At 42.4% G+C, this 25,712-nt stretch overlaps 1 protein-coding gene across 14 annotated transcripts in view; it reads right to left on the bottom strand.

Moving 5' to 3' along the window:
* The window catches only part of dock9b (dedicator of cytokinesis 9b), a 332,554-nt gene that overhangs the window by 142,750 nt on the left and 164,092 nt on the right, over positions 1 to 25,712 (bottom strand). For all 14 annotated transcript variants that reach the window (XM_043691311.1, XM_043691316.1, XM_043691321.1 and 11 more), the window contains exons 4-8: positions 22,720 to 22,802; positions 13,194 to 13,263; positions 5,115 to 5,210; positions 3,461 to 3,595; positions 151 to 325 (exon numbers count right to left, since the gene is read on the bottom strand). In XM_043691311.1, coding sequence (XP_043547246.1) covers positions 151 to 325; positions 3,461 to 3,595; positions 5,115 to 5,210; positions 13,194 to 13,263; positions 22,720 to 22,802 — 559 coding nt within the window. The remainder of the gene's footprint in view (positions 1 to 150; positions 326 to 3,460; positions 3,596 to 5,114; positions 5,211 to 13,193; positions 13,264 to 22,719; positions 22,803 to 25,712) is intronic.

The raw sequence follows: 25,712 nt of genomic DNA, 5'->3' as shown, positions 1-25,712 counted from the left end.
ACCTCACCCCCAAAATAAGTTGTTGGCCTGGCTGGCACAATTATTTGCAGAGTGTGAAATTAAATCCCCCAATCCCCATTAGTGTCCCCTGTCAGTCTTGGTAAACCGTTCCCCGCAGATCAGGAAAAGTACGATCTGATTCAAACTCACTCTCCAGTGACTCGCCGTTTCTCTTCTCTTGCATGGCAGCTTCAAAGGTACTCTGGAGGATTTTATTCAGGGTTCCAATCCACTCGTCCATTTCTTGGTCACTGTCGGCTGCCAACAGGTAACTGCTCTTGTCCTGCATCTTCAGTTCGAAGGCATACCGTCTGATTCTATTGTTCTGCAAAACAGAAAGCTCTCTTGTTCACATCTTAGACAATAGACAATAGGTGCAGGAGTAGACCATTCAGCCCTTCGAGCCTGCACCGCCATTCAATATGATCATGGCTGATCATTCCTAATCAGTATCCTGTTCCTGCCTTATCTCCATAACCCTTGATTCCACTATCTTTGAGACTCTATCCAACTCTTTCTTAAATGAATCCAGAGACTGGGCCTCCACTGCCCTCTGGGGCAGAGCATTCCACACAGCCACCAATCTCTGGGTGAAGAAGTTTCTCCTCATCTCTGTCCTAAATGGTCTACCCCGTATCTTGTGTTTGAAAAGCTTTTAGAAGTGCCAGTAATGACACTAACTTGCATTTATATAGCACTTTTGAACCTAGCAAAACGTCCCGGCTCACTGCACAGGTACATCATTTGACCATATTGGAAACTGCAACGTAAAGTGACAACTGGACAGGTGACTTAGGCAAAGAGGTAGGTTTTGATAAGTGCCTTAAAGGAGCTGAGAGACAGGCAACAAGGTTGAGGACAGTACTCCAGAAATTAGGGTCCTGGCAGCTCGTGCAGCAATTAAAATGGACAAAATGAAAGAGAACAGAATTGGAGGAGCACAGATGTTCTGGACTGTCTAAGACTGGAGGAGGTGCAGAGATTGGAAAGGGCCAGACCGCAGAGGGATTCAAAAACTACAGCGAGGATTTTCAAACTTGGGCGTTGCGAGCCAAGTGCTTGCGTACATCTTCCCAGCAGAATGGGGGAGGGGTGGAAGTCAGTTTTAGGATGTGGACAGAATTTCAGATGAATTAAGCTTATGGAGGTTGGGAAATGGGAGAATGGCCTGGTACGCACCGGATTGGTTGAGTTCAGAGGTACCAAAGTCATGGGTGAGGGTTTCAACAAGAATGAACCAGGAATAAGGCAGGCAATGATGCAGAGGTGAAAGTAAGTCGTCCTGGTCATGAAGCAGACGTGAAGCTCATCTCGGAGTTATTTGGAAGACAGGGTCAGGAACAGTTTGAAGTGAACTCAAACAGTGACCAAGAAGTAGAATCGACTTGATGCAAATTATATTATTTAATAAGGCCGTTCTCAGGAACTTTGTGGTCCCAGATATATCTCACAGATATATGGGAGATAACTCATTGAAGTATCTGAGATATTTCAGAAACTGACAAAGACCTAATCAAGAACATAAGACTTATATCAGAAATTAGAAATCAGTCTAGAATGTTCTCACAGCTCCACTAGAGTGAATAATCGATAAACCCCTGTTCCTTAAACAAAGGTAATGTGTACAGTTGATGCTTAACAACTCCAAAAAGGGATCTGAATAAACATAAATCGTGCCAAAATTCCTATAAGGATTCAGTACATCTCCAGCTGCCATGGAACCTCTCAACATGTTCACGTTCGAGGAAGAAACCTGGTTTAGCAACTTCATCACTACATAGTAAATGGAGATTTCGGCTTCTTAGATTCTGCTTTAATTGAGGATTGCTCAGCAACTTGCAACTTCCCCCATAGTGGTTCTACCCTGGTGGCTCCACTCGCAACAACAGTTCAGAAAACAGGATCAGCAACATTGAGGAAATGCTGTAAACCACCGGGATTAGTCTTTTGAAAGGGAGGGAGGGAAGCAGGAGGGAGAGCAAGAGAAGGATGTGGAAGAGGGGAGGATGGACAAGGTGATCAGGATGTAGGAAGGAGGGCAAGGGGTAGATGGGGAACAGGACAAATGGGGAGAGGTTTGGGCAAGGGGAGGAGAGGGGGTACAATGAGAGGAAGGGTGAGGAGGAGAGAGTTTCAGGGAGTGGAAAGGCAAGCAGGAAAGTGAGGGCATGAGTAGTTTAAGCAAGCTGGAGAGAGAGGGGGATCAAAGACAGTTGGTAGGCACTGGGAGTTGGAAGAAGAGGAGAGATTGGGTTGAGCGACAAGGAGAATTGCAGGATATGGGTGGATTTTTTATATTTGAGAAAGTGGAAGGGTTCCAAAAAATGTGTTAACATAACTTATCTCAGTAATGCTAGACATACTGAAGGAACATGGGGCATCCTTGACCACACTGGAAGGTGACAGGATGTTACATACAGAAACACAACAATTAGTCAGTCATGTCCAAATTAATAACTCTCTCCAGGAGTCTTCTGACCTAATTTCACACTGTCTCCACATGAAGTCATTACAGCTCCAGTTTGGAGAATCTCACCTTCTGTAGAGAACTATACAAAACCCAACTGTTCTGATCTGAGCAGATGCACAAACTGTCAGATTGTGGGTCTTTATGCCCATCTACAGCAAAACAGAAAGACAGGAGCTTTCAACAGTTAACTTAAACTTTAGCAAGTGATTCACCATCAATTAGACAACCTGAAAAAAAAAGTTATAGAGTCATAGAGACGTGCAGCAAGAAACAGACCCTTCATGCCAACCAGATATCCCAACCCAATCTAGTCCCACCTGCCAGCATCCGACACAATATCCCTCCAAACCCTTCCTATTCATATACCCATCTAGATACCTTTTAAATATTGCAATTCCACCACTTCCTCTGGCAGCTCATTCCATACACGTACCACCCTCTGTGTGATAAAAATTACCCCTTAGGTCTCTTTTATATTTTTCCCCTCTCATGCTAAACATATGCCCTCTAGGTCTGGACTCCCCTACCTCAGGGAAGAGACTTTGTTTATTTATCCTATCCATGCCCCTCATGATGTTTTAAACCTCTATAAGGTCACCCCTCAGTCTCCAACGCTCCAGGGAAAACAGCCCCAGCCTATTCAACTTCTCCCTATAGCTCAAATCGTCCAACCCTGGCAATATCCTTGTAAATCTTTTCTGAACCCTTTCAAGTTTCACAAAATCCTTCCGATAGGAAGGAGACCAGAATTGCATGAAATATTCCTACAGTGGCCTAACCAATGTTCTGTACAGCCACAACATGACCTCCTAACCTCTGTACTCAATTCTGACCAATAAAGGAAAGCATACCAAATGCCTTCTTCACTATCCTATCTACCTGCGACTCTACTTTCAAGGAGCTATGAATCTGCACTCCAAGGTCTCTTTGTTCAGCAACACTCCTGAGGACCTTACCATTTGCAGTAAATCATAACATGTGATCTCCTACCTGGACCACTCCCATGCACGAGTCAAGAAAGATTGAGCCCTTCGGTTCCTTCGAGATTTTCTCATCTTTGTAAAAATTAAGAATGTACGATCCATCTCCAAGTTGAGTCAGGTGGAAGAAACGCCTCTTGAATGACTGGGGACAGAAAATGAGTTTGAGTCTGAAGCAAACAAGGTTTTTCTGTTCGCAGCCAGCATCATACAGCATTTGTTTCCCAATAACTCCCAAATTCCCAATTTCATTCAGTGTCGGCTGGGACTCAACCATTCACCTCTGAATCAGAGGGCTCTGGGTTCAAATCTCATGTCAGGGACTTGATTACATGACTCAGAGTGACACTCCAGTACAGATCTGAGGAAGTGCTGCAGTATCAGGGGAGCCATCTTTTTGATCAGACATGAAACCAAAGCACTGTGCCCTCTCGGGTGAATACAAAAACTTCCATGGACACTGTCCAAATGGGGAGGGACATTCTCATTGATGTTTTGGGTCAATATTTGTGAGATCTTGCCCTACGTGATCTGGCTGCTGAGGTTTCTGCCATCACAGTAGTGATTACTTCGATGGCTAGATGCTTCAAGATACCCTGGAATCAGAAAAGGCTCCAGACCAATGCATTTTCGTTTGGTCTTTAGCTTTTAAGTCTAAGAAAAGAGATTGTCATCCTGCGCAAAGTCTACAAATCACACTGGACCACAGCAGGCGAACAGGCTAGCTGACAGAAGTTTTCAAAGTTGGCCAAAAGCTGTCAGCTCTCACTGGAAGACCAGTTGAGTTGTGACAGGGAGGCATGAAGATCAAGCTTGGAAAAACTTTAGTGTTAGGTCATGTCAGGGTGGCGCTTCTAGGAAGTGCTCAGTCTACTCAAGTATTCGTCTTGCACTTGGTATGCATTTCCTGAACGTGATACAATGACTCCCTCCTGCAATTCACCAACACCGTTTCGTCTTTGACCATCACATCCAAGTGACACCAATTTAAAAGGATCTTTGATAATATTCAAGTTAATAGTTTGATCTCATATCTTACATAGCTCGCAGCTCAGAGATGAATGGGCCCTGGTTTATTGTTCCTGTGCTTATTCACGCAGTTATCTCTCCCAGCTTCCAAAAATCACGGGCCCTCCAATCACCCCAGTCCCTGAGCGTAACTCTCATATTTTGACATGTCCCTGCCTCAGCCCCATTCATACCTCACTGCCCCCAACTCACTGAATTTAGCTATAACCTATCTAAACAAACACGGTAGAGCTGATTAATGTGTCTCTTTCCTCCTCTAATGCACAGCGCGGTGATGCAGGAAGAAACTTGCATTTCTATAGCAATGTTCACAACCTCAAAGCTTGCCAAAGTCTTTCTAAACATGGATACAAAGACTTAAATTGGTATAGGGTCTTTCAAAACTTCACAGCTTTCAAATATTAGAAGTATGGCCACATTTGTAGGGTAGGAAACGTAGCAGTCAGCTTGCACAGCAAGATCCCACAAACAGTACTGTAATAATGACCAGATAATCTTTTCCAGATAATTGAAATTGTAATCACTTAATAGAGAAGTGCCATTGATAAAGTTATTTGAGCAAATATTAGAACTATTTTACAGATCCATTTTAGTGTACAGTGTAATAGTTTGATAAAATGTGAAAGAAGTCTCACCCTCATGGTAACACTGATCGCACTGTTCATATTGCCCTTGTGCAACCATCCTTGTTTAGTGATCCCTCCTTTCTGTGAGCCAAGAGAAGCTGTATCCTACATTAAAAAGAGTGGTCACATAACCAATTCACAAAGAATTATATCAGAAACTTCAGAATATGCTGAAATTCCTCAACATCAATTTCAACAAATGCACAACACCATCCAAAATATATCACCCCAGATCAGAGCATCCAAATTATTAGCCTTCTTCTCTGAACTTGGTGGTCACGTTTTAATACAGCAAGCCACCCTTCAGGAACACGTTGAGGTACTCTTCTTCTGAGGCAGTCCTTCAGAACTGAGGATGACTTGTTTCCACTCTGGTTCTGAGTTGGCTGATAGGTCCCTTATGAGAGATGGCTGTGGAATTGACAGCAATATACTGGCATGGACTGAGAATTGGTTAGCAAACCGGGAAAATGGAGTCTAAAGATAAACGGATCATTTTCAAAGTGAAAGGTGGCAATAAGTGGGATACCACAGGGAACAGTGCTCGAGTCCCAGCTATTTAACAACAATTTATATGAAGGAACATTTTCAAGTTTGCCGATGTCACTAAAGTTGGTGGGATTGAAAATGCTGAGGAGGAAGTAACAATGCCTCAGGCGATTTAGTGTGAATGGGCAAAAACATGTCAGATGCAGAAAATAGTGGATACATATGAAGTTATTCAGTTCGGTCGGGAAACCAGAACAACACATTATTATTTATATGATGGTAGATTAGGAAATGTTAATGCACAAAAGGACCTTGGTATTCTTGTACATTGTTCAGTGAAAGCAAGCAGCTAGTGTCTAAATCAGGCAAATTAGCCTTCATTGCAAGAGGACTCGTGTACAAGGAGGTCTTACTACTGCTGTACAGGGTTCTGGTGAGATCACGCTGGAGTGATATGTGCTGTTTAGTCTCCCTACCCAAGATGAGATATATTTGCCATAGAGTCATTCACCAGACTGATTTCTGGGATGAAGGGTTCATTGCATGGAGAGAGATTGGGTCGGCTGGGTGTGTACTCACTGGAGTTTGAAATGAGAGAGAATCTCAGTGAGGCATGAAAGTTTGACAGGGCTGGATGATCTGGAGTCAGGGATGATTTCTCCCCTGTCAGGGCTGATCCAGAACAAGAGGCCGTGGTCTCAGAATAGGCAGTAGGCCATTTTGGACTGAGGAGAAGAGGTGTCTTCACTTGGTGGTGATGAACCAATAGAATTCTCGACCACAGAAAGGTGTTGAAGTCAAACCGCATATAGCAAGGAAACAGATTTCTAGAGATTAAAGGTGTCAAGGGATTATGCGGTAGTGGGGGAGAAAATGGAGTTTTTAGACAATTAGCCACGATCATATTAAAAAAATCAGCGAGGGGATTGCTAAACTGTGTGGCCTACTCCTGAACCTATTTTCTGTGCTGCTACTCTGCCTTACATGTGACTCCAGTCACATAGCAATGCAGTTGACTTTTTGCTGCCCCAAAACTGCCCAGCAAACCTTTGAGCTGTAAAAAAGGCCAATTAGAGATGGGGCCAAGGTCACACACATCCAAATACTAAACATAGTTTTTTTGAAAATAAACTATTGCTGAAATGTTTGCTTTCTCCATCGCAACACCTTTTCCATCAATCACCTTTTCTCCTGAATATAAATTGTTCTGTTCGCATGAAATTTGGCTAATCTTGTCCTTAGAAGTACAAGAGAAAAAGGTTTGGCAACATTTCTCTTTCAACAACAACATTCATCATACCCAAGCCTAATTCTGATCACAAAAAAAACCACAACAGTAATTCTGGGCCATTATCTTCCCTTCTCTCTGACAAGGTCCATTGTGATTGTAATATCCAGATCACCACAAAGCGAGGTATTTAAAAATATTTACAATATTTCAGAGCGGGGTGTTCCGCCATTCACAGAGTCATACAACACAGAAACAGTCCCTTCGTTCCAATATGTCCATGCCAACCAGGTATCCCAAACTAAACTAGTCCGACTTGTCTGCATTTGGCCCATACGCCTGTAAACCTTTCCTATTCATGTGTCTGTCCAAATGTCTTTTAAATGTTGTAACTGTACTTGCAACTACCACTTCCTCTGGCAGTTCAGTCTGCATACGAACCACCCTTTGTGTAAAAAGGTTGCCCCTCAGGCCCCTTTTAAACCTTCTCCTTTCATCTTAAAAATACACCCTCTGGTTTTGAACTCCCCTATCTATGGAAAAGACCTTGGCTATTCACCCTATCCATGTCCTTCATGATTTTGTAAACCTCTATAAGGTCAATCCTCAACCTCCTGTATTCCAGTGAAAAAAGTCCCAGCCCGATCCAGTCTCTCCTTAGAACTCAAACTCTGTAGCCCCAGCAACAGCCTGATAAAGCTTTTCTGAACTCTCTCCAATTTAATAATATCCTTCCTTTAGCCGCGGCATGGTGGCTCAGTGGTTAGCACTGCTGCCTCACAGCACCAGGGTCCCAGGTTCAATTCCAGCCTTGGGTGACTGTCTGTGTAGTGTTTGCACATTCTCCCTGTGTCAGTGTGGGTTTCCTCCAGGCGCTCTGGTTTCCTCCCACAGTCTAAAGATGTGCAATGTGCAGGTCAGGTGGATTGGCCATGCTAAATTGCCCCATAGTGTTAGGTGCATCAGTCAGAGGGAATTGGGTCTGGGTGGGTTGCTCTTCGAAGGGTTGATGTGGACTTGTTGGGCTGAAGGGCCTGTTTCCACTCTGTAGGGAATCTAATCACAACCAGAAAAACCACAGTATTCCTGAAGAAGCCTCACCAATGTCCTGTGCAACCTTAACATGATGTCCCAACTCCTGTGCTCAATGGTCTGAGTCAATGAAAGCACGTGTGCTAAATGCTAAATTAACCATCTGTGACATAATTTTCAGAACATTATGTATATGAACCCCCCAGATCTCTGCTCAACATTACTATCCCGATCATTAATTGTAAAAGTCCTGGCCGTGTTTGATTTACCAAAATGCAGCACTTCGCATTTCTCCAAATTAAACTCCATCTGCCTGTCCTCAGCCCATTGGCCCAATTGATCAAGATCTCTTTGTACTCTTACACAAGCTACTTCACTGTCTACTACACCACCAATTTTGGTGTCATCCACAAACTTACTAACCATGCCTCCTAAATTCTCATCCAAATCATACAGTGAGGTTATGGCTGATTTGTGACTTAACGCCATCTATTTGCCTTTGTTCTGTAGCCCTTACCCAACAAGAATCGATCAATCTTAATTTGAACTTTCAGTTGATGCTCCACAGCTTCAGAGAAGAAAGTGAAGTGCTTCCTGCTATTACCAGTGGGCAACTCGTTTTCCAATTTCTGCCCCTTGTTCTGGACTCCATCAACCAGAGGAAGCAGTTTCTCTGCTTGAATAGAGATTGGATCTGGAAACATGTTGTATTTGCTCAGTGAACCGAGACAGGAAGAGTGAAAGGCCATCATGCTCAAATCCTGCCACAGAAAAATCTGGCAAACCACCTGTCACGTCCTCCATGAAAAAAAAATTCTACCATGAAATCAAGTCATTTGTGTGGGTAATTGAAAAAAACCAATCTGTTCACAAAGCACTGAAGCTTCTGATTTCATTTACAAGCGGTTCTCAACTTTTACTTTGTGACTAATCTTACAAACTCTGCCAACAGAGGATTGGCTGATGATCAAAGTGTTGCTTTTCAAGATTTAAAGTCATCAGTTTTTTTTAAAAAGAAAATTCAATATTCCTTCATTTTAGCATATTCAGTAAGCATGCATTTTACTATCTGCAAAAGCTAAAATGTCTGATTTAGTCAAAACCAAGATCTTAAGGAAATTATTCCATATAAAGCCAGACGCAGGAGTAGAGAAAATGAGAGACAGATACAAGATTAGCCAACCAATTAAACAATTTATTTTACACTAAAGTAGAATCTAATTATTTGGAATTCAGCAAGGTTTTTCCCTTCTCTTTCTGGCACCAAAGGTTACAACCTCTATCAAAGAAACCTGAATCAGAAAATAAGTTACAATAAATTTAACCCCAACCCCAAACCTTTCAATTTTCATTTTTTAAAATTAATTGGGAGATTGGAACATCTTAGTTCCCCATTGCTTTTTCCATTGCAGTACTTCAGCCAATAAGAGTCAATTCACCAACCAACAACCGCCCTCTTCTCCTGAAATTTAAACAAAATGTGACTGCTTGAGATTTGGCATTCACATGTCCGCCATGATGACTGTACAACAAAAACCTTCAGCAACACATTTCTTCTTAGCAATAACTGAGGCAGAGTTGAATGGAATCAAGAATGCTAAAGCACTGTAGATGATAATCACTTAAATTTTTAATCACAATTATGCGCCGTTCCATTGGTTCCAACGCAAAAGTAAGAGACAGCTTAGAGAACTGAGCCAACATTCTGCCCCACTCCTTGACACAGTGCCCTTTACCAATTACATTTCCACAATAAGAGAGCTATAATAAAAAGCAAAGTCTGTCAGCCTTTCATTTCTTTTTCTTACATCCTCAAGTTACTAGCTAGTCCTCAGATCAGTGCTCAAATGATAAGGACCTTTTTTCTCCCCAGACCTAGTTTACTGCGTAAAGTCTTGGTCTCCACATTTAAACAGGGATAAGTTTACACTGGGAGCATTTCAGAAAATCTCCAGCATCTGCAGTCCTCGCTTTCTTCTCCGCAGTTCAGTAAAAGTTTACTAGGTTGATTCATGGGATGAAGAGGTTGTCTTCTGAACAAAGCCTGAGCAGCTTGGGTCTACGTTCATTGGAATTTGGAAGAATGAGAGGCGATCTTATTGGAATAAAACATTTCGAGGTAGTTTGACCGAGTAGATCCTGAAAGGATGTTCTCCTCATGGGGAATTCTGGAACTTGAGTTTTCCCAATTATGAAAGTGTTCAGAAGGAATTCCTCAGAAGATGATGAAATCTTTGTAATTCTCTTGCGCAGAGAGCACCAGAGGCTTAGTCAATCAGTACATTCAAGGCTGAGTTATACAGATGTTTGAGGCAGATAGGAAGTGCAGCTGGTGTCATCAGCCATGATCTCAGTAAATGACAGTTCAGTCTTGAGAGGCCAATGGTCCCTCTTGCTCTTATTTCCTGTGTTCAATTGAAATTTGGAATCTTAGAGCACAAAAGGTTATTCCACACATTCTATCTACACTAACCGTTTGAAAGGGACATCTAATTAGTCTCACTCCCCATAGCCCCTGCCATTCATTTTCCTAAAACAAGTATTTATCCAACTCCCTTTTGAATGTTATTCCTGAATCTGCTTGCATTCTCCTTTCAGACAGCATGAACCAGATCATAGCATTTCTCTCTGTAATGCAAATCCTGTTCTGGTCCATATGCTTTATATCTGTGCTCTCTCACTCATAGGAGACAGTTTTCGCCTTATTTACTCAATCAAAACCATTCATAATGTTAAACCATCAAGAGTTACAGCAGCTTAATTACATGAAAATCTCCAACCTTATTCTACTTACGCTGTGGGAACTTGCAAGTTCCCCTCTAAAGCACATATCACTTTGTCTTGGATGATGTATATCACCATTCTTTCACCATTACTGTGTCAAAATCCAGTAACTCCCTCCCCAACAGCCTTGTGGGTGTCTCTACACCCTAAGGACTAAAGCATTTCAAGAAGACAGTTCACCACCACCTTGTCAAGGGCAATTACAGATGTACAATAAACACAGGCCTAACAAGTGACGCCCATATTCAATTAATGAAAAGAAACAAAAATACAGGCCAAAATACTCCGTGTCTTGCATGTCTTCTGGAAGGATACAGCACAGTGAAGAGATCAATTCTAATAAAACAGGAGTACCACAGGGATCCGAGACGCTATTGTATAAAGTACAAACTGAACTTACAAGATGTGTTGAATGTAACTGAATTGTTGAATGTTACAATACCATACTCATATTATGCGAGCTTCACATAATTTGGAATGGGAGTCCCTATTTCGTGAATGTCTCAGAATTGGAAATGAAATTTTCTCAACACAAGATTTTGTTTTTCTGCTCAGGTGCACAGTTCCTCAAAAGGGGGATAAACAATCACAATGTTCCCTCTCTTTAGTCAAAGATTCCAGTTCAAAGGAATAGGAAAAGCCCATTCAGGTTCCTGAACCTGTTTTGCATTGAATGGGATCATGACTCTTCTATATCCAAACTGCATCCCTCCGCCTTTGCTTCGTATCCCTGAATACTCTAGTCTTGAAAAATAACTATCCAGATTTAAAATAATTAACTGAGCTAGCATTTTGTGGGAGAGGGTTCCAAACTTCCAACATCTTTTGTGAGAAGAAGTGCTCCCTAATTTATTTCCTGAAGGACCTGGCTTCGGAGTTTTCGAGTCTAAGACTCCTGCACCAAATCGTAAAGTATCTATCCAATCAATTGCTTTGAAAATCCTAAAGAATCAAGTAAATCACCCCTTAGTTTACGCATTCTAAGGAATACAAAGTCAAAAATCACATGACAGCGGGTTATAGTCCAACAGATTTATTTGAAACCGCAGACTTTCAGAGCCGCTGCTCCTTCCTACAAGCCTAGGTTGTGTAGTCTCTCCACATAACTTAACCCTTAGTAAACTGGAATGATCTGGTGAATCTCCGCTACACTCCTTACAAGGCCACCGTGTGTTTTTTTAAGGTGGGATGCACTGAACTGTCCACACAACTGCTATAATCAAACTCTATAAAGTTATGGAACATCCGTTCACGGAACAAGATTGTAACACCTTATTGGAAATCAATTCAAAGTCCACAAAACACATCCAATAATTTACAATTTATGATGGGAAACATTTCAATAACTTCCTTTGGGATGCTTGCAGTTCCTTAGCAGTGAAACACAAATGTGTTTGTATTGCTTCTCAGTTGCAGCTGCATTCATATGACACCTTGAAATGATAGATAATCAACTTTTCTCCTCATGTGTAAAACTGTACTTTGCAGATCAAAAATCAGGTCCAATGACAATGCCTTGTGGAACAACAAATCAGTCTTAAAGACACATACATTGTTAATCCGCAAACTGGACAGCAAGCTCAAAAGATTAAGAAACACCATGAGCTGTGAATCTCTGGAACTCGCTAGTCGACTTGTATAATGACCTGAATCATTAACATGCCTTTATTATTCCAGTGAAATACAGCCCATTGAGTTCAGAGCCCCCTTGTCCCTCATTATTCGGAGAATTGCTAGGATTTGCACACTAATTGATCATTAAATTCAGTGCAAAAGGAAGACACAATTAATCGAATAAATGTATTTTTAATAATGTGAAATTGTTACTGCAATGCCAATCTGTCAGACTTTTCTGGAAAATGAACATATCATTTGTGGTGCTGTGGTAGTGCCCCTACTACTGTGTCTGGAGGCATAGGTTCAAGCCTCACCTTCTCATAGGTGTGTAAAACAGGTTGGTCAAAGAGAAATCTTAAACTGTGGAATCTCACGCCTGTGAGGTGATGCATGTTTAAGATTTTTATAATGGCAAATTTAAAATGCTTTTGATTTCTTTTTCTTTTCCTCTCTTTCCCTTTCTCACTCTCTTAATCCAAGCATTTTTTCTCTTTGCTTTCTTTCTGATTTTACATGAATCTAATTCTCCCAATTTCCATCTCCGTCATTTCTACTTTTCCTCAATTCATAAATTTCATTGGTTCAGGAAACAGACTGTGGATTGATGTACACCCCAGTGAGGTCCCTGACGTTCTGTTACCCTCTGTGTGCTGCTAAGAACACACATTCTGAACGACAGACAGAAAATAAAGGAGAGGGAGAAGTCTAAGCAGGCAAAACCATAACATCCACCATCCAACCCCAACCCTTCTGGAAAGTTTGTTTCATTGCATTTGAAGGAGTTGGCCTTCTCCTTACCTTTTCTATCTTACATGTTTGTGAGCCTGTGAAACTAAATCATTGATTGAAGTGAGCATGAGTTTTGGTAAAAAGGTACCAACCACTGCAATTCAATTTAGATCTTCCCAAATAAATCAGAATAATTAAATATTGACTACCTCATCTTTGTCAACATCTTCATCAACTTCAAAAACGTGAACTGGAAGTTTTTCTGGTCTTGGTGCTTTGCTGTAAGGAAATAAACCAACAAATACACAATGATGTGGCAGTCATAAAAACAACAGCCTTCTTCGAAAAGCCAACACGAGATTTTACAAAAATAAAGCAGAACTCGGTTAAAGAAAACCTTGCATTTATATAGTGCCTATCATGACACCATGGTGACCTATGACACTTAGAGTCATAGAGATTTTCAGCCTGGAAATAGACCCTTCAGTCCAATTCATCCATGCCAGCCAGATACCCTAAATTAATCTAGTCTCATTTACCAGCACTTGGTCCATATCTCTTCCTATTCATATTCCCATCCATATGCCTTTTATATGTTGACTGAAAACAACAAATGCTGGAGATCACAGCATCCATGGAGAGAGACCTGTCTGACCCACTGTGATCTCAAGCATTTGTTGTTTTCAGTACAGATTCCAACATCTGCAATAATTTGCTTCTGCCTTTTAAATGTTTAATAGGACCAACCTCCACCACTTCCTCTGGCAACTTGTTCCATACATGCACCACCCTCTGTGTGAAAAAGTTGCCCCTTTTAAATCTTTACCCTCTCACCTTAAACCTATGCCCTCTTGTGAAGAAGGCGTTTGGTACACTTTCCTTTATTGGTCAGAGTATTGAGTACAGGAGCTGGGAGGTCATGCTGAGGCAGTGCAGAACATTGGTTAGGTCACTTGTGGAATATTTCTTGTAAATCTAGTCACCTTTCTATCAGAAGGATGTTGCAAAACTTGAAAGGGTTCAGAAAAGTTTACAAGGATGTTGCCAGGGTTGGAGGATTTGAGTTATAGGGAGAGGTTGAATAGGGGCTGTTTTCCCTGGAGCGTCTGAGGCTGAGGGGTGACCTTCTTGAGGTTCATAAAATCATGAGGGGCATGGATAGGATAAATAGATAAGGTCTTTTCCCTGGGGTCGGGGCGTCCAGAACTAGAGGGCATGGTTTAGAGTGAGAGGGGCAAGATATAAAAGAGACCTAAGGTGGTACGTGTGTGAAATGGGCTGTCAGAGGAAGTGGTGGAGGCTGGTACAATTGCAACATTTAAAAGGCATTTGGATGGGTATATGAATAGGAAGGGTTTGGAGGGATATGGGTTGGGTGCTGGTAGGTGGGACTAGATTGGGTTGGGATATCTGGTCGACATGGACGGGTTGGACAGAAGGGTCTGTTTCCATGCTGTACATCCCTATGACTCTAGTTTTGGACTCCCCTACCCTGGCTATTCCCCCTATCCGTGCCCCTCATGGAATACTCCTTTTAAAGTATAGTCACTGTTGTCATGTAGAAATCACAGCAGCTAACAACAGTACACAACAAGCTCTCCAACAACAACATGGCACTAACAAGGTAATCTGTTTTGTGATGTTGGGTGAGGCATTAATATGGAACACCTCTGCAAAATAGGTGATCTTTTCCCTTAACCTGGAGCAGAGCTGAGGTCTCAGTTTACCATCTTAACTGACAACGTAACACTCCTACAGTTACTGCATTTATTTGTCAGCTGAATTTGTTGTGCTCAGCTCCTTCGGTTAGACTTGCACTTACAACCTTCTGACTGAGAGGCAGAGCACTAATCAAAAATTCTGCTTTCCCCCTCCATACAGCCAAAAGTTTGATACAACTAGATGCTTATTTAATCAAATCTGGCATGTTAGGTGTAGTGGTCTTTTCCAGCTCTATGATTCGTAAACCTTAAATTTATAAAGATCTTATAGTTTGGCTGATTTATTTTCTCCAATGGCATTCCAGGATGTCATACCACAAAAAAATCAAAATATATTCAGTTATGCCCTCCCATTTTGTTTTCTTAAAGTTCGTGGCTAGTTTCACAATGTTAAGGTGCAACCTAGTAGCTCTTAAATAACTGCAGAGTGATCTGACTCACATTTTAACCCTGTTGTAACATAGCACAAAATATGTCCTTTTGCTCTTATAAAGTGCATACCAGAACATATGGCCTGTTTTACACTGCCCCCCCATTCTGCATGTCAACTGCAACAGATTTAGCAGAAAGTCAATGTGACAGTTAACACATACATTTCAACATGGGTGTTAAACCAGATTTGGTATCTTTCTGATCATGTCCGTTATGTTCTTAGCAAACATCTGAACAACCATTTGCTGTTATCTTCACACCAAACAACAGTGACTGGTGTCGAGAGTAACATATCAAATTAGCAACAAAAAACTTGCATTTATACAGCAGCCTTATCTCAGTAAAACATTCCAAGGTGCTTCAGACCAGCATTTCCAACAAAATTACCACACAGAACCACATTAGGAGATATTAAGAAATGTGACCAAAACTTGGTGAAAGAAGTAGGTTTTAAGTTGAGTCCGAGCGGAGGAAAATAAGAGGTAAAGCTGCAGATAAGCAGAGAGATTAAAGAACAGAATTTCAAAGTTCAGGATCCAGCCAGCTGAGCTTACAGGCACAATGGTGGAGCACACAGATCTCTTGAGGGGAATCTACAGTGACTGCGGAGGCTGAGGCCGGGTGAGTTTGGTGGTGGGGTTCAATGTTAAACAATCTTGAGAAATTTAAAATCACAGTCTTGCTAAATGAACAGCCAAAGCAGGGTCAGTAAGTACAGATAGTGAACTGGACTTTATGCCATTTGGAATAGGACCACTCGTGTCCTGAATGAGTTTCTTTATAGAGTGTTGAAGGTGAGAGGTTGTTAGGAACTAATTGGGGAAGACAAATTGAGAGATAATAAAGATGAGGATTCTAGCAGTGTATGAGCTGACACCTGGTAAGAAATAATGTCGCTGAGGTGAAGCGGAGATGAGTGTAATGGGGGAGGTGGTGTCGTGATAATGTAGAAAATACAGATCAGTAATCCAGAGACTGAGGTTAATGGTCAGTGTCATAGATTCGAATCCCACCAAGGCAGATTGTGAAATCTGAATCCAGTGAAATCGGGAATTAAAAAGCTAATTATGTAACCACGGCTGACTGTCTTAAAGGCCCATTTGGTTCCCTACTGGAGTCAATGTTGATCCCTTAAAGGGAGAAAATGAGGGGTAGAGATACAGAGAGATCTAAAAAGGGCATCAATGACCCCCAATAAAACTGGAGTCAATGGGAATCAGGGGGAATCTCTGTTGGTTGAATTTAAAGGTGGCAGAAAGGAAGATGGCCATGGTTGTTGGAGGCCAGTTATCTCAACCCCAGGACAATTCCACAGGAGTTCCTCAGGTATTGTCTTAGGGTCAACAAGTGTGGTGCTGGAAAAGCACGGCCAGTCAGGCAGCATCTGAGGAGCAGGAAAGTCAACGTTTCGAGCATAAGCTCTTCATCAGGAATGTGGTTCTGATCTGGAACCAATGTTCCAGCGAAAAGGATAAATAGGGTGGGGTCACTAGGAATTTAAACTAGTGAGTCAGGGTGAAGGGAAAGGGAGACGACAGGGAGTATGATGGCAAATAAAAAGGTAAGCAACAGGTTAGCACGTGCACAGGAAGTGTAGATTCAAGGCAGACAATGAAAGAAACAAAAAAGGATAACTCAGGAGTTATTATTAGAGTAGTTGGAAATCATGAGAGTAAAGGCACTTTATCTGAATGCTCGTAGCATTCGTAACAAGACTGATGATTTAATGGCACAAATTATCGCGAGTGAATATGATTTGGTTGTCATTACTGAGACGTGGTTACAGGATGGTCACGAATGAAAGTTAAATATCCAGGGGTACCAGACTTTTCGGAAGGACAGACAGGAAGGCAAGGGAGGTGGTGTAGCTCTGATAATTAAGAGTGACATCAGGATGGTGCTGCGAGATGGTATAGGTCCTATGGAGAATAAGGTTGAATCAATTTGGGTGGAAATTAGAGATTCTAAGAGGAAAAAGTCACTGATAGGCGTAGTCTATAGGCCTGGAGAAAGTGAGGACTGCAGATGCTGGAGTACCAGAGTTGAAAAGTGTGGTGCTGGAAAAACACAAAGAGGGCGGTGCTGAATCCGAGGGTTGGGACTGAGACAAGGTGGGGGGAGGGGAAATGAGGAAGCTGGAGAAATCTACATTCATCCCGTGTGGTTGGAGGGTTCCTAGGCGGAACATGAGACGCTCTTCCTCCAGGTGTCGCGTGGCTAGGGTCTGGCGATGGAGGAGGCGAAGGACCTGCATGGCCTTGGCGGAGTGGGAGGGGGAATTAAAGTGTTCAGCCACAGGGCGGTTGGGTTGGTTGGTCTGGGTGTCCCAGAGGTGTTCCCTGAAACGTTCTGCAAGTAGGTGGCCTGTCTCCCCAGTATAGAGGAGACCACATCAGGTGCAGCAGATGCAGTAAATGGTGTGTGTGGAGGTGCAGGTGAATTTGAAACGGATATAGAAGGATCCATTGGGGCCTTGGAGGGAGGTGTGGGCGCAAGTTTTGCACTTCTTGCGGTTGCAGGGGAAGGTGCCGGGAGTGGAGGTTGGGTTGGTGGGGGATGTGGACCTGACGAGGGAGTCGCGGAGGGAGTGGTCTCTCCTGAATGCTGAAAGGGATGGAGAGGGAAATACATCCCTGGTGGTGGGGTCTGTTTGGAGGTGGCGGAAATGACGGAGGATGATACGATGTATATGGAGGTTGGTGGGGTGGAAGGTGAGGACCAGTGGGGTTCTGTCCTGGTGGCGATTGGAGGGGCGGGGTTCAAGGGCGGAGGTGCGGGAAGTGGAGGAGATGCGGTGGAGAGCGTCGTCGACCACATCGGAGGGGAAATTGCGGTCTTTGAAGAAGGAGGCCATTTGAGTCGTTCGGTAGTGGAATTGGTCCTCCTGGGAGCAGGATGCGGCGGAGGCAGAGGAATTGGGAATATGGGATGGCGTTTTTTCAGGGGGCAGAGTGGGAGGAGGTGTAATCTAGGTAGCTATGGGAGTCGGTCGGTTTGTAGTAAATGTCTGTGTTGAGTCGGTCGCCCCAGATAGAAATGGAGAGGTCTAGGAAGCGGAGGGAGGAGTCTGAGATGGTCCAGGTAAATTTGAGGTCAGGGTTGAAGGTGTTAGTAAAGTGGATGAACTGTTCAACCTTCTCGTGGGAGCACGAGGCAGCGCCGATACAATCATCGATGTAGCGGAGGAAAAGGTGGGGGGTGGTGCCAGTGTAGCTGTGGAAGATGGACTGTTCCACATATCCGACAAAGAGGCAGGCACAGCTGGGGCCCATGGCTACTCCTTTGGTTTGGAGGAAGTGGGAGGATTGGAAGGAGAAGTTGTTAAGAGTGAGGACCAGTTCAGTCAGTCGAAGGAGGGTGTCAATGGAAGGGTACTGGTTGGGTCGTCGGGAGAGGAAGAAGCGGAGGGCTTGGAGGCCTTTGTGATGGACCTTCGTCTATAGGCCACCAAATAATAACATCATATTGGGGCAGGCAATAAACAAGGAAATAACTAATGCCTGTAAAAGTGGTATGGCAATTATCATGGGGGATTTTAATCTACGTGTAGATTGGTCGAACCAGCTCGGTCAGGGTAGCCTTGAGGAGGAGTTCATTGAGTGTATCCATGATAGTTTTCTTGAACAGTATGTAATGGAACCAACAAGGGAGCCAGCTATCCTAGATCTGGTCCTGTGTAATGAGACAGGAATAATTAATTACCTCATAGTTAGGGATCCTCTTGGAAGGAATGATCATAGTATGGTTGTATTTAGAATATAGATGGAGAGTGTGAAGATAAAATCCAAATCTAAATTGCTGTTCTTGAACAAGGGGGACTACAATGCCATGAGGGAGGAGTTGGCTAAAGTAAACTGGAAACAAAGATTTCATGGTGGGACAGGAGACAAGAATGGAGGACATCCAAACCAATTTTTCAAAGTGTTCAGCAAAAGTATATTCCAGTGAAAAGAAAGGACTGTAATATTAAGGGTAAGGAAATAAGGGAGGCTATCAAGTTGAAAGAGAAGGCATACAAAGTGGTTAAAAACTGCAAGGAACTAGAAGATTGGGAAACCTTTAAAAGGTCAACAGAAAGCCACAAAAAGAGCTATAATGAAAAATAAGATAGAACATGAGAAAAAAAACTAGCACAGAATATAAAGACAGATAGCAAAGGTTTCTATAAACATATAAAAAGAGTGGCTAGAGTAAATGTTGGTCTTTTAGAGAATGAGAAGGGGAATTTCATTATAGGATATGGTGAAATGGCTGAGGCATTGAACAGGTATTTTGTATCAGTCTTCACAGTGGAGACATGCCAGTAATTGACAGAGACAAAGGTAGGTGAGGACCTGGAAACAATCATTATTATGGAAGAGTTAGTGTTGGGCAAACAAATGGAGCTAAGGATTGATAAGTCTCCTGGCCCTGATGGAATGTAGCCAACGGGGATAAAAGAGATGGCACGAGAAATAGTAGGTGCACTGGAAGTAATTTTTAAAATTCGCTAGCCTCTGGGGCAGTCCCAGCAGACTGGAAAACAGCAAATGTGACACCACTGTTTAAAAAGGGAGGTAGACAAAAGATGGGGAGTTACAGACCGATTAGCTTAATCTCTGGGAAGATTCTTGAGTCTTTTATCAATCAAGGCATCTTGTTAGGAATTGTCCCGTTGGGCAGAAACAGCATGGGTTCATGAAGGGCAGGTCACGCTTGACAAGCATGGTGGACAACGGGGACCCAGTGGATGTGGTGTACCTAAATCTCCAAAAGGCCTTCGATAAGGTGCTGCACAAGAGGCTGCTCCATAAGGATGCATGGCATTAGGGGTAAAGTATTAGCATGGTTAGAGGATTGGTTGACTAACAGGAAGCAGAGTGGGAATAAATTAGTACTATTCTGACTGGCAATCAGTGACTAGTGATGTGCCACAGGGATCAGTGTTGGGACCACAATTATTTACAATTTATATAGATGATTTGGAGTTGGGGACCACGTGTAGATGACAGTAAGAAGAGTGACAGAGCAAAGTGTGCACAGGATTGTGAAACTTTGCAGGGGAACATAGATACATTGAGTGAGTGGGCAAAGGTCTGGCAGATGGAGTACAATGTTAATAAATGTCAAGTCATCCATTTTAGTAGGAGTAACAGTAAAAAGGATTATTACTTGAATGGTGAAAAGTTGCAGCATGCTGCTATGCAGAGAGACCTGGGTGTCCTTGTGCATGAATCACAGAACGTTGGCCTGCAAGTACAACAAGTAATTAAGGGAAATGGAATTTTGTCTTTATTGTTAAAGGGTTTGAATTCAAAAGGAGGAAGGTTATGTTGCAGCTGTATGGGGTGCTGGTGAGACCACACCTGGAGTACTGCGTGTAGTTTTGGTCTCCTTACTTGAGAAAGGAAGTACTGGCACTGGAGGGGGTGCAGAGGAGGTTCACTAGGTTGATTCCGGAGTTGAGGGGGTTAGTTTATGAGGAGAGACTGAGTAGACTGGGATTATATTCATTGGAATTCAGAAGAATGAGGGGGGGATCTTATAGAAACATATAAAATTATGAAGGGAATAAGATAGAAGTAGAGAGAATGTTTCCACTGGCAGGTGAAACAGGGACAAGAGGGCATAGCCTCAAGATTAGAGGGAGCAGATTTAGAACTGAATTGAGAAGGAAGTTCACCCAGAGGGTTGTTAATCCATGGAATTCCTTGAAGTAATTGACACTACTTCAGTAAATGTTTTTAAAGCTAAGTTGGATTTTTTTTTAGAGCAATAAAGGAATTAAGGGAAACAGTGAGAGCACGGATAAATGGATCTGAGGCCACAAAAAGATCTGATTGAATAGCGGAGCAGGCTCAAAGGGACGGAAGGCCTATTCCTGCTCCTAGTTCTTATGGTCTTATGTAAATGGAATGTTCACTGACGGTTGCCTAAGTTTCAGTACCATTCACGACTCCTCAGACACTGAAGCAGTCCCTGTCCAAATGTAGCAATACCTGGACAATATCCAAGCTTGGGTTGATCAGTGGGCAGTAACATTCACGCCACACCAGTTACATACAATAACCTATTCCAATAAGAGAGAATCTAACCAGTGTCTCCAAGCATGACCATTATTGAATCCCCTATTATCACCATCCTCGGGGTTACCACCGATCAGAACCTGACTGGACCAGCTGATATAATAGTGGCTACAAGAGCAGGTCAGGGGCTAGGACTGTGGCAAGTAACTCACATCCTGTGTGCTCCCAATGCCCATCTCTCAGGCACAGAGGGGCAAAAAACAGCAATACTTGAAAACTAAAGTACTGGTAGTACTGGTCCTCCATTTTGATGGATACAAGATGAGGCAAACCAGAATGTCTCATTCACTAGTTTTATTGTTTTTTTTCCTTCCCTTGGGAAGTCAGGTGTGTGTGAGATGGAGTACTCTCCAATTGATTGCAACGGTGCAGCTCCAACAAAACTCAAAAAGCTTGACACCATGCATGACAAACACCACACTCACCATCTTCAATACAGTCAGTTCTGTTCTCACATTATAGTTCCATTCTCGTGTAATCCCGTATTACAAGAAAAATGGCATAATAGCAGCATCATTTAAATTAATAGGACCAGAATCGTGTTATAACTAATACATGCTTTAAAACTTCATGCTTTAGAAACAGTGTCCCCAATTTCTCAATCGTGTTATAGCGAATTTGTTAACAGAATTATAACATGTTATTGTAGAACGGCCGGTACTCACTCCCTTCACCACCAATGCACAATTGCAGCATCACAGATGCAATGCAGTAATTCACTGAGGCACTTTACAACCAGGCAACCTCTACAGGGGCAGCAGAGTGGCTCAGTAGTTAGCACTGCTGCCTCACAGCGCCAGGCTGCCAGGTTCGATTCTAGCCTTGGGTGAATGTGTGGAGTTTGCACATTCTCCCTATGTCTGTGTGGGTTTCCTCCTACATTCCAAAGATGTGCAGGTTAGGTAAATTGGCCATTCTAAATTGTCCATAGTTGTTAGAAGGGATGGGTTACTGTTCGGAGGGTCAGTGTGGACATGTTGGGCCAAAGGGCCTGTTTCCACACTGTAGGGAACCTAATCTAATCTACTACCTTGAAGGACATGGGCAGCAGACGAGTGTAAACAGCACTATCTACAATTCCCATGCAAGTCACACACCATCATGACTTAGAAGTATAGCACCATTCCTTCACCGCCACGGAGTCAAAATCCTGGAGTCTCCTTTCCAACAGTACTGACAGTGTTCCACACCCCAAGGATTGCCGTGGTTCACAAAATCCACCACTACCTTCTCCAGAAAAACACTGGCCTAGCCAGCAACACCCACATCACAAGAATGAATTTAAAAAACAGCAAAACATTAGTTCCACTGACACTAATTCAAAAGAATTGTTATTGAAGTTCTTTGGTTGGTTGAAAAACAACTAACTTCTGAAATTAGATAGCATGTAAAATATTACACTTCTAGTGCCTGATGGCATTTAAATACATCTGTGAAGGTGAAAATCTGCTTTCTAAACGTATCAGGTTTTATTTGAATAAACAGACTGAGTGGTGGTGAGAAACAAATTCACTCACTTTGGCAGCTGCCTGAAATCTCCTGAGTAGTCTTCATACTTGTATTGAACGAGATGCCAATCAGAGTTGTAGGTCTTGATGCACTGAAAAGAACAACAAGGTAATATTGAATATTGCAGATTGCACACAATTTTACAGCTCAGAAACAGACCATTCAATTCCATTGGTCTATGCTGGTCTTATGCTTTACACAAGCCTCCTCCCACCCTCACTCCATCTCGCCATAACAGCATAATCTTCTATTACATTCTCCCTCGTACAACTACCTACGCTTTTCAATAGAACAAGTTAGATAACCCTAGTGGAAAACTGTAACAAAGCCTCACTTTAAATACATGCTTGGGCCAAACCTTGACATACACAACTGAGATTTAAGAATACCAAGAGTTGTAATCTGACTTACAGATCATATTTCTCATGTGCAGTCACAGAGCCATTCACCACAGAAACAGACTGTCCAGTCCAACCAGTCTATGCTCAGCATTATCCCAAACTAAACGAATCCTACCTGCCTGCACTTGGCCCATATCCCTCCAAATATTTCTTATTTATGTACTTATCTAAATGTCTTTTAAATGTTGTAACTGTACCTGCATCCACCACTTACTCTGGAAGTTCATTCCACACGTGGACCACTCTCTGTATAAAACATTGTGCCCATGTCTTTTTTAAATCTTTCTCCTCTCACCTTAAAAAAATGCCCATGAGTCTTGAAATGCCCCACCCTCAGGAAAAGACACCTGCCGTTCACCTTATCTATACCACTCATGATTTTATAAACCTCTATAAGGTCACCCCTGCGCGCCAGTAAAAAAGAAGTCCCAGCCTATCCTTATAACTCAGGCTTCCCATTCTCAGCAATGCCCTGCTAAATCTTTTGTGAATTCTCTCTAGTTTAACAATATCTTTCTTGTAACAGAACTGGACACAGTACGTCAGAAGAGGCTTCACCAACATCCTGTACAACTTCAACATGACGTCCCAACTCCTATACTCAAAGGACTGAGCATTGAAGGCAAGCGTGCTAAATGCCTTCTTAACCACCCTGTCTATATGTAACACAAAACTTCAAAGAATTATGCACATGAATTTCTGGGTCTCTCTGTTCGACATCACTACAAAGGGTCTAAGTCCCATCATTGTTTGTTTTACAAAAATGCAATTTCTCACATTTATCCAAATTAAACTCCATCTGCCACTCCTCAGCCCATTGACTAAATTGATCAAGATCTTTTTGTAATCTTAGATATCCTTCTTCAATAACCACGACACCACCAATTTTGGCATCGTCCACAAACTTATTAACCATGCATTCAATACTCTCATCTAAATCATTTGTATATATGACAAACACAAGTGGACCCAGCACCAATCCCTTGCGTGGTATACTGCTGGTAACAGGCCTCCAAACTGAAAAACAACACTCCTCCACCACCACCCCACTTCAGCCCTTAAGCCAATTTTGCATCCAATCGGCAAGCTCACCCCGAATCCCATGTGACCTAACTTTACTAATTAGTCTACAATGCGGAACCCTATCAAAGGCTTTACTAAAATCCACGTAAACAACTTCTACCATCCTGTCCTCATCAATCTTCTTGGTTACTTTAACAAAAAAAATAATTAAATTTGTGAGGCACGAGGTCCCTCGCACAAAACCTTGCTGACTATCTCTAATCATTCCTTGCCTCTCTAAATGCCTATAAATCCTATCTTTCAGAATTACCTCCAACCACTGCCAACATCAGTCTCACAGGTCTAAAGTTCCAAGTTTCTCCTTACGTCCCTTCTTAAACAAAGGCACAACATTAGCCACTCTCCAGTCCTCCAGCACCTGACCCGTAGTTAGAGATGACACAATTATTTCTGTAAGCAGCCCTGCAATTTCTTCCCTAACTTCCCACGATGTCCTGGGATTAATTTATCTACTGTTACATTTTCTAAGACCTCCAGCACTACCTTTTCTGTAATGTGGACTAATTTCAAAACATTAGTGTTTATTTCCCTGAATATTCTCGCCTCCATTTCTTGGTCCACAGTTACAGCTAACGTGAAATGTTCATTTAACATCTCTCCCATCTCCTCAGGTCAAAACAAAGATGACCTCTTTGATCTTTAAGGGGCTCAGTTCCCTCTCTAGTTGCTCTCTTGCTCTTAATGTATTTGTAGAATCACACAAAATAACAAAGCTCACAACTTACATTATTTCTAGCAACAGAACCAGTTTGTACAATAAAAACTGGAAACTCCTAAAGGCAGGCTGATTTCCAATATCACTTTTTGTGCACAGAGGATGGACTGATGGAGGAAATTCTTATTGGTAAAGAAGATTCCACAAATAATGACGAACCATTAGAATGAATGCCTAATATTGTTCATCCTATTTCACCTATCATGATTCAAGTTAACATGCTCATACTTAATGATAACTCATACAGAAGTATGTACAGAGACCCAGAAAACATGGGCAACATGGTAGCTCAGTGGTTAGCACTGCTTCCTCACAGTGCCAGGGACCAGGGTTTGATTCCAGCCTTGGGTGACTGTCTGTGTGCATGTTCTTCCTGTGTTTCCTCCCACAATCTAAAGATGTGGAGGTTAGGTGAATTGGCCATGCTAAATTGCCCATAGTGTTTAGGGATGTGTAGGTGAGGTGCATTAGCCAGGGTAAATGTAGGGGAATGGGTCTGGGTGGGTTACTCTTTTGAGGGTCAGTGTGGACTTGTTGGGCCGACTTGTCGGGATTCTATGTCCCATTTTGGTAAAATGCCTGGATGTTATACTTTGTATTGGAATTGTGACTGTAGATTGATGTTTTTTTACTCAGGTCCAGCAATCTGAACAGTTCTTTAAAAATAGGGTACAGTTGCCTCATTTATTAGGGGCTATAGCATTTGCACAAAGTTTTCTACATGACAGAATCAGTAAAGAGTGTTTGCCATTTGTGATAATCCATAATATTAAGTGCAAGTATCATGAATCACTTCTGGCAC

The sequence above is a fragment of the Chiloscyllium plagiosum genome, chromosome 6 (assembly GCF_004010195.1).
Source record: "Chiloscyllium plagiosum isolate BGI_BamShark_2017 chromosome 6, ASM401019v2, whole genome shotgun sequence".
Taxonomy (NCBI): domain Eukaryota; kingdom Metazoa; phylum Chordata; class Chondrichthyes; order Orectolobiformes; family Hemiscylliidae; genus Chiloscyllium; species Chiloscyllium plagiosum.
Note: the sequence above shows the minus strand (reverse complement) of the source record. Positions and strands in the feature narration are given on the sequence as shown.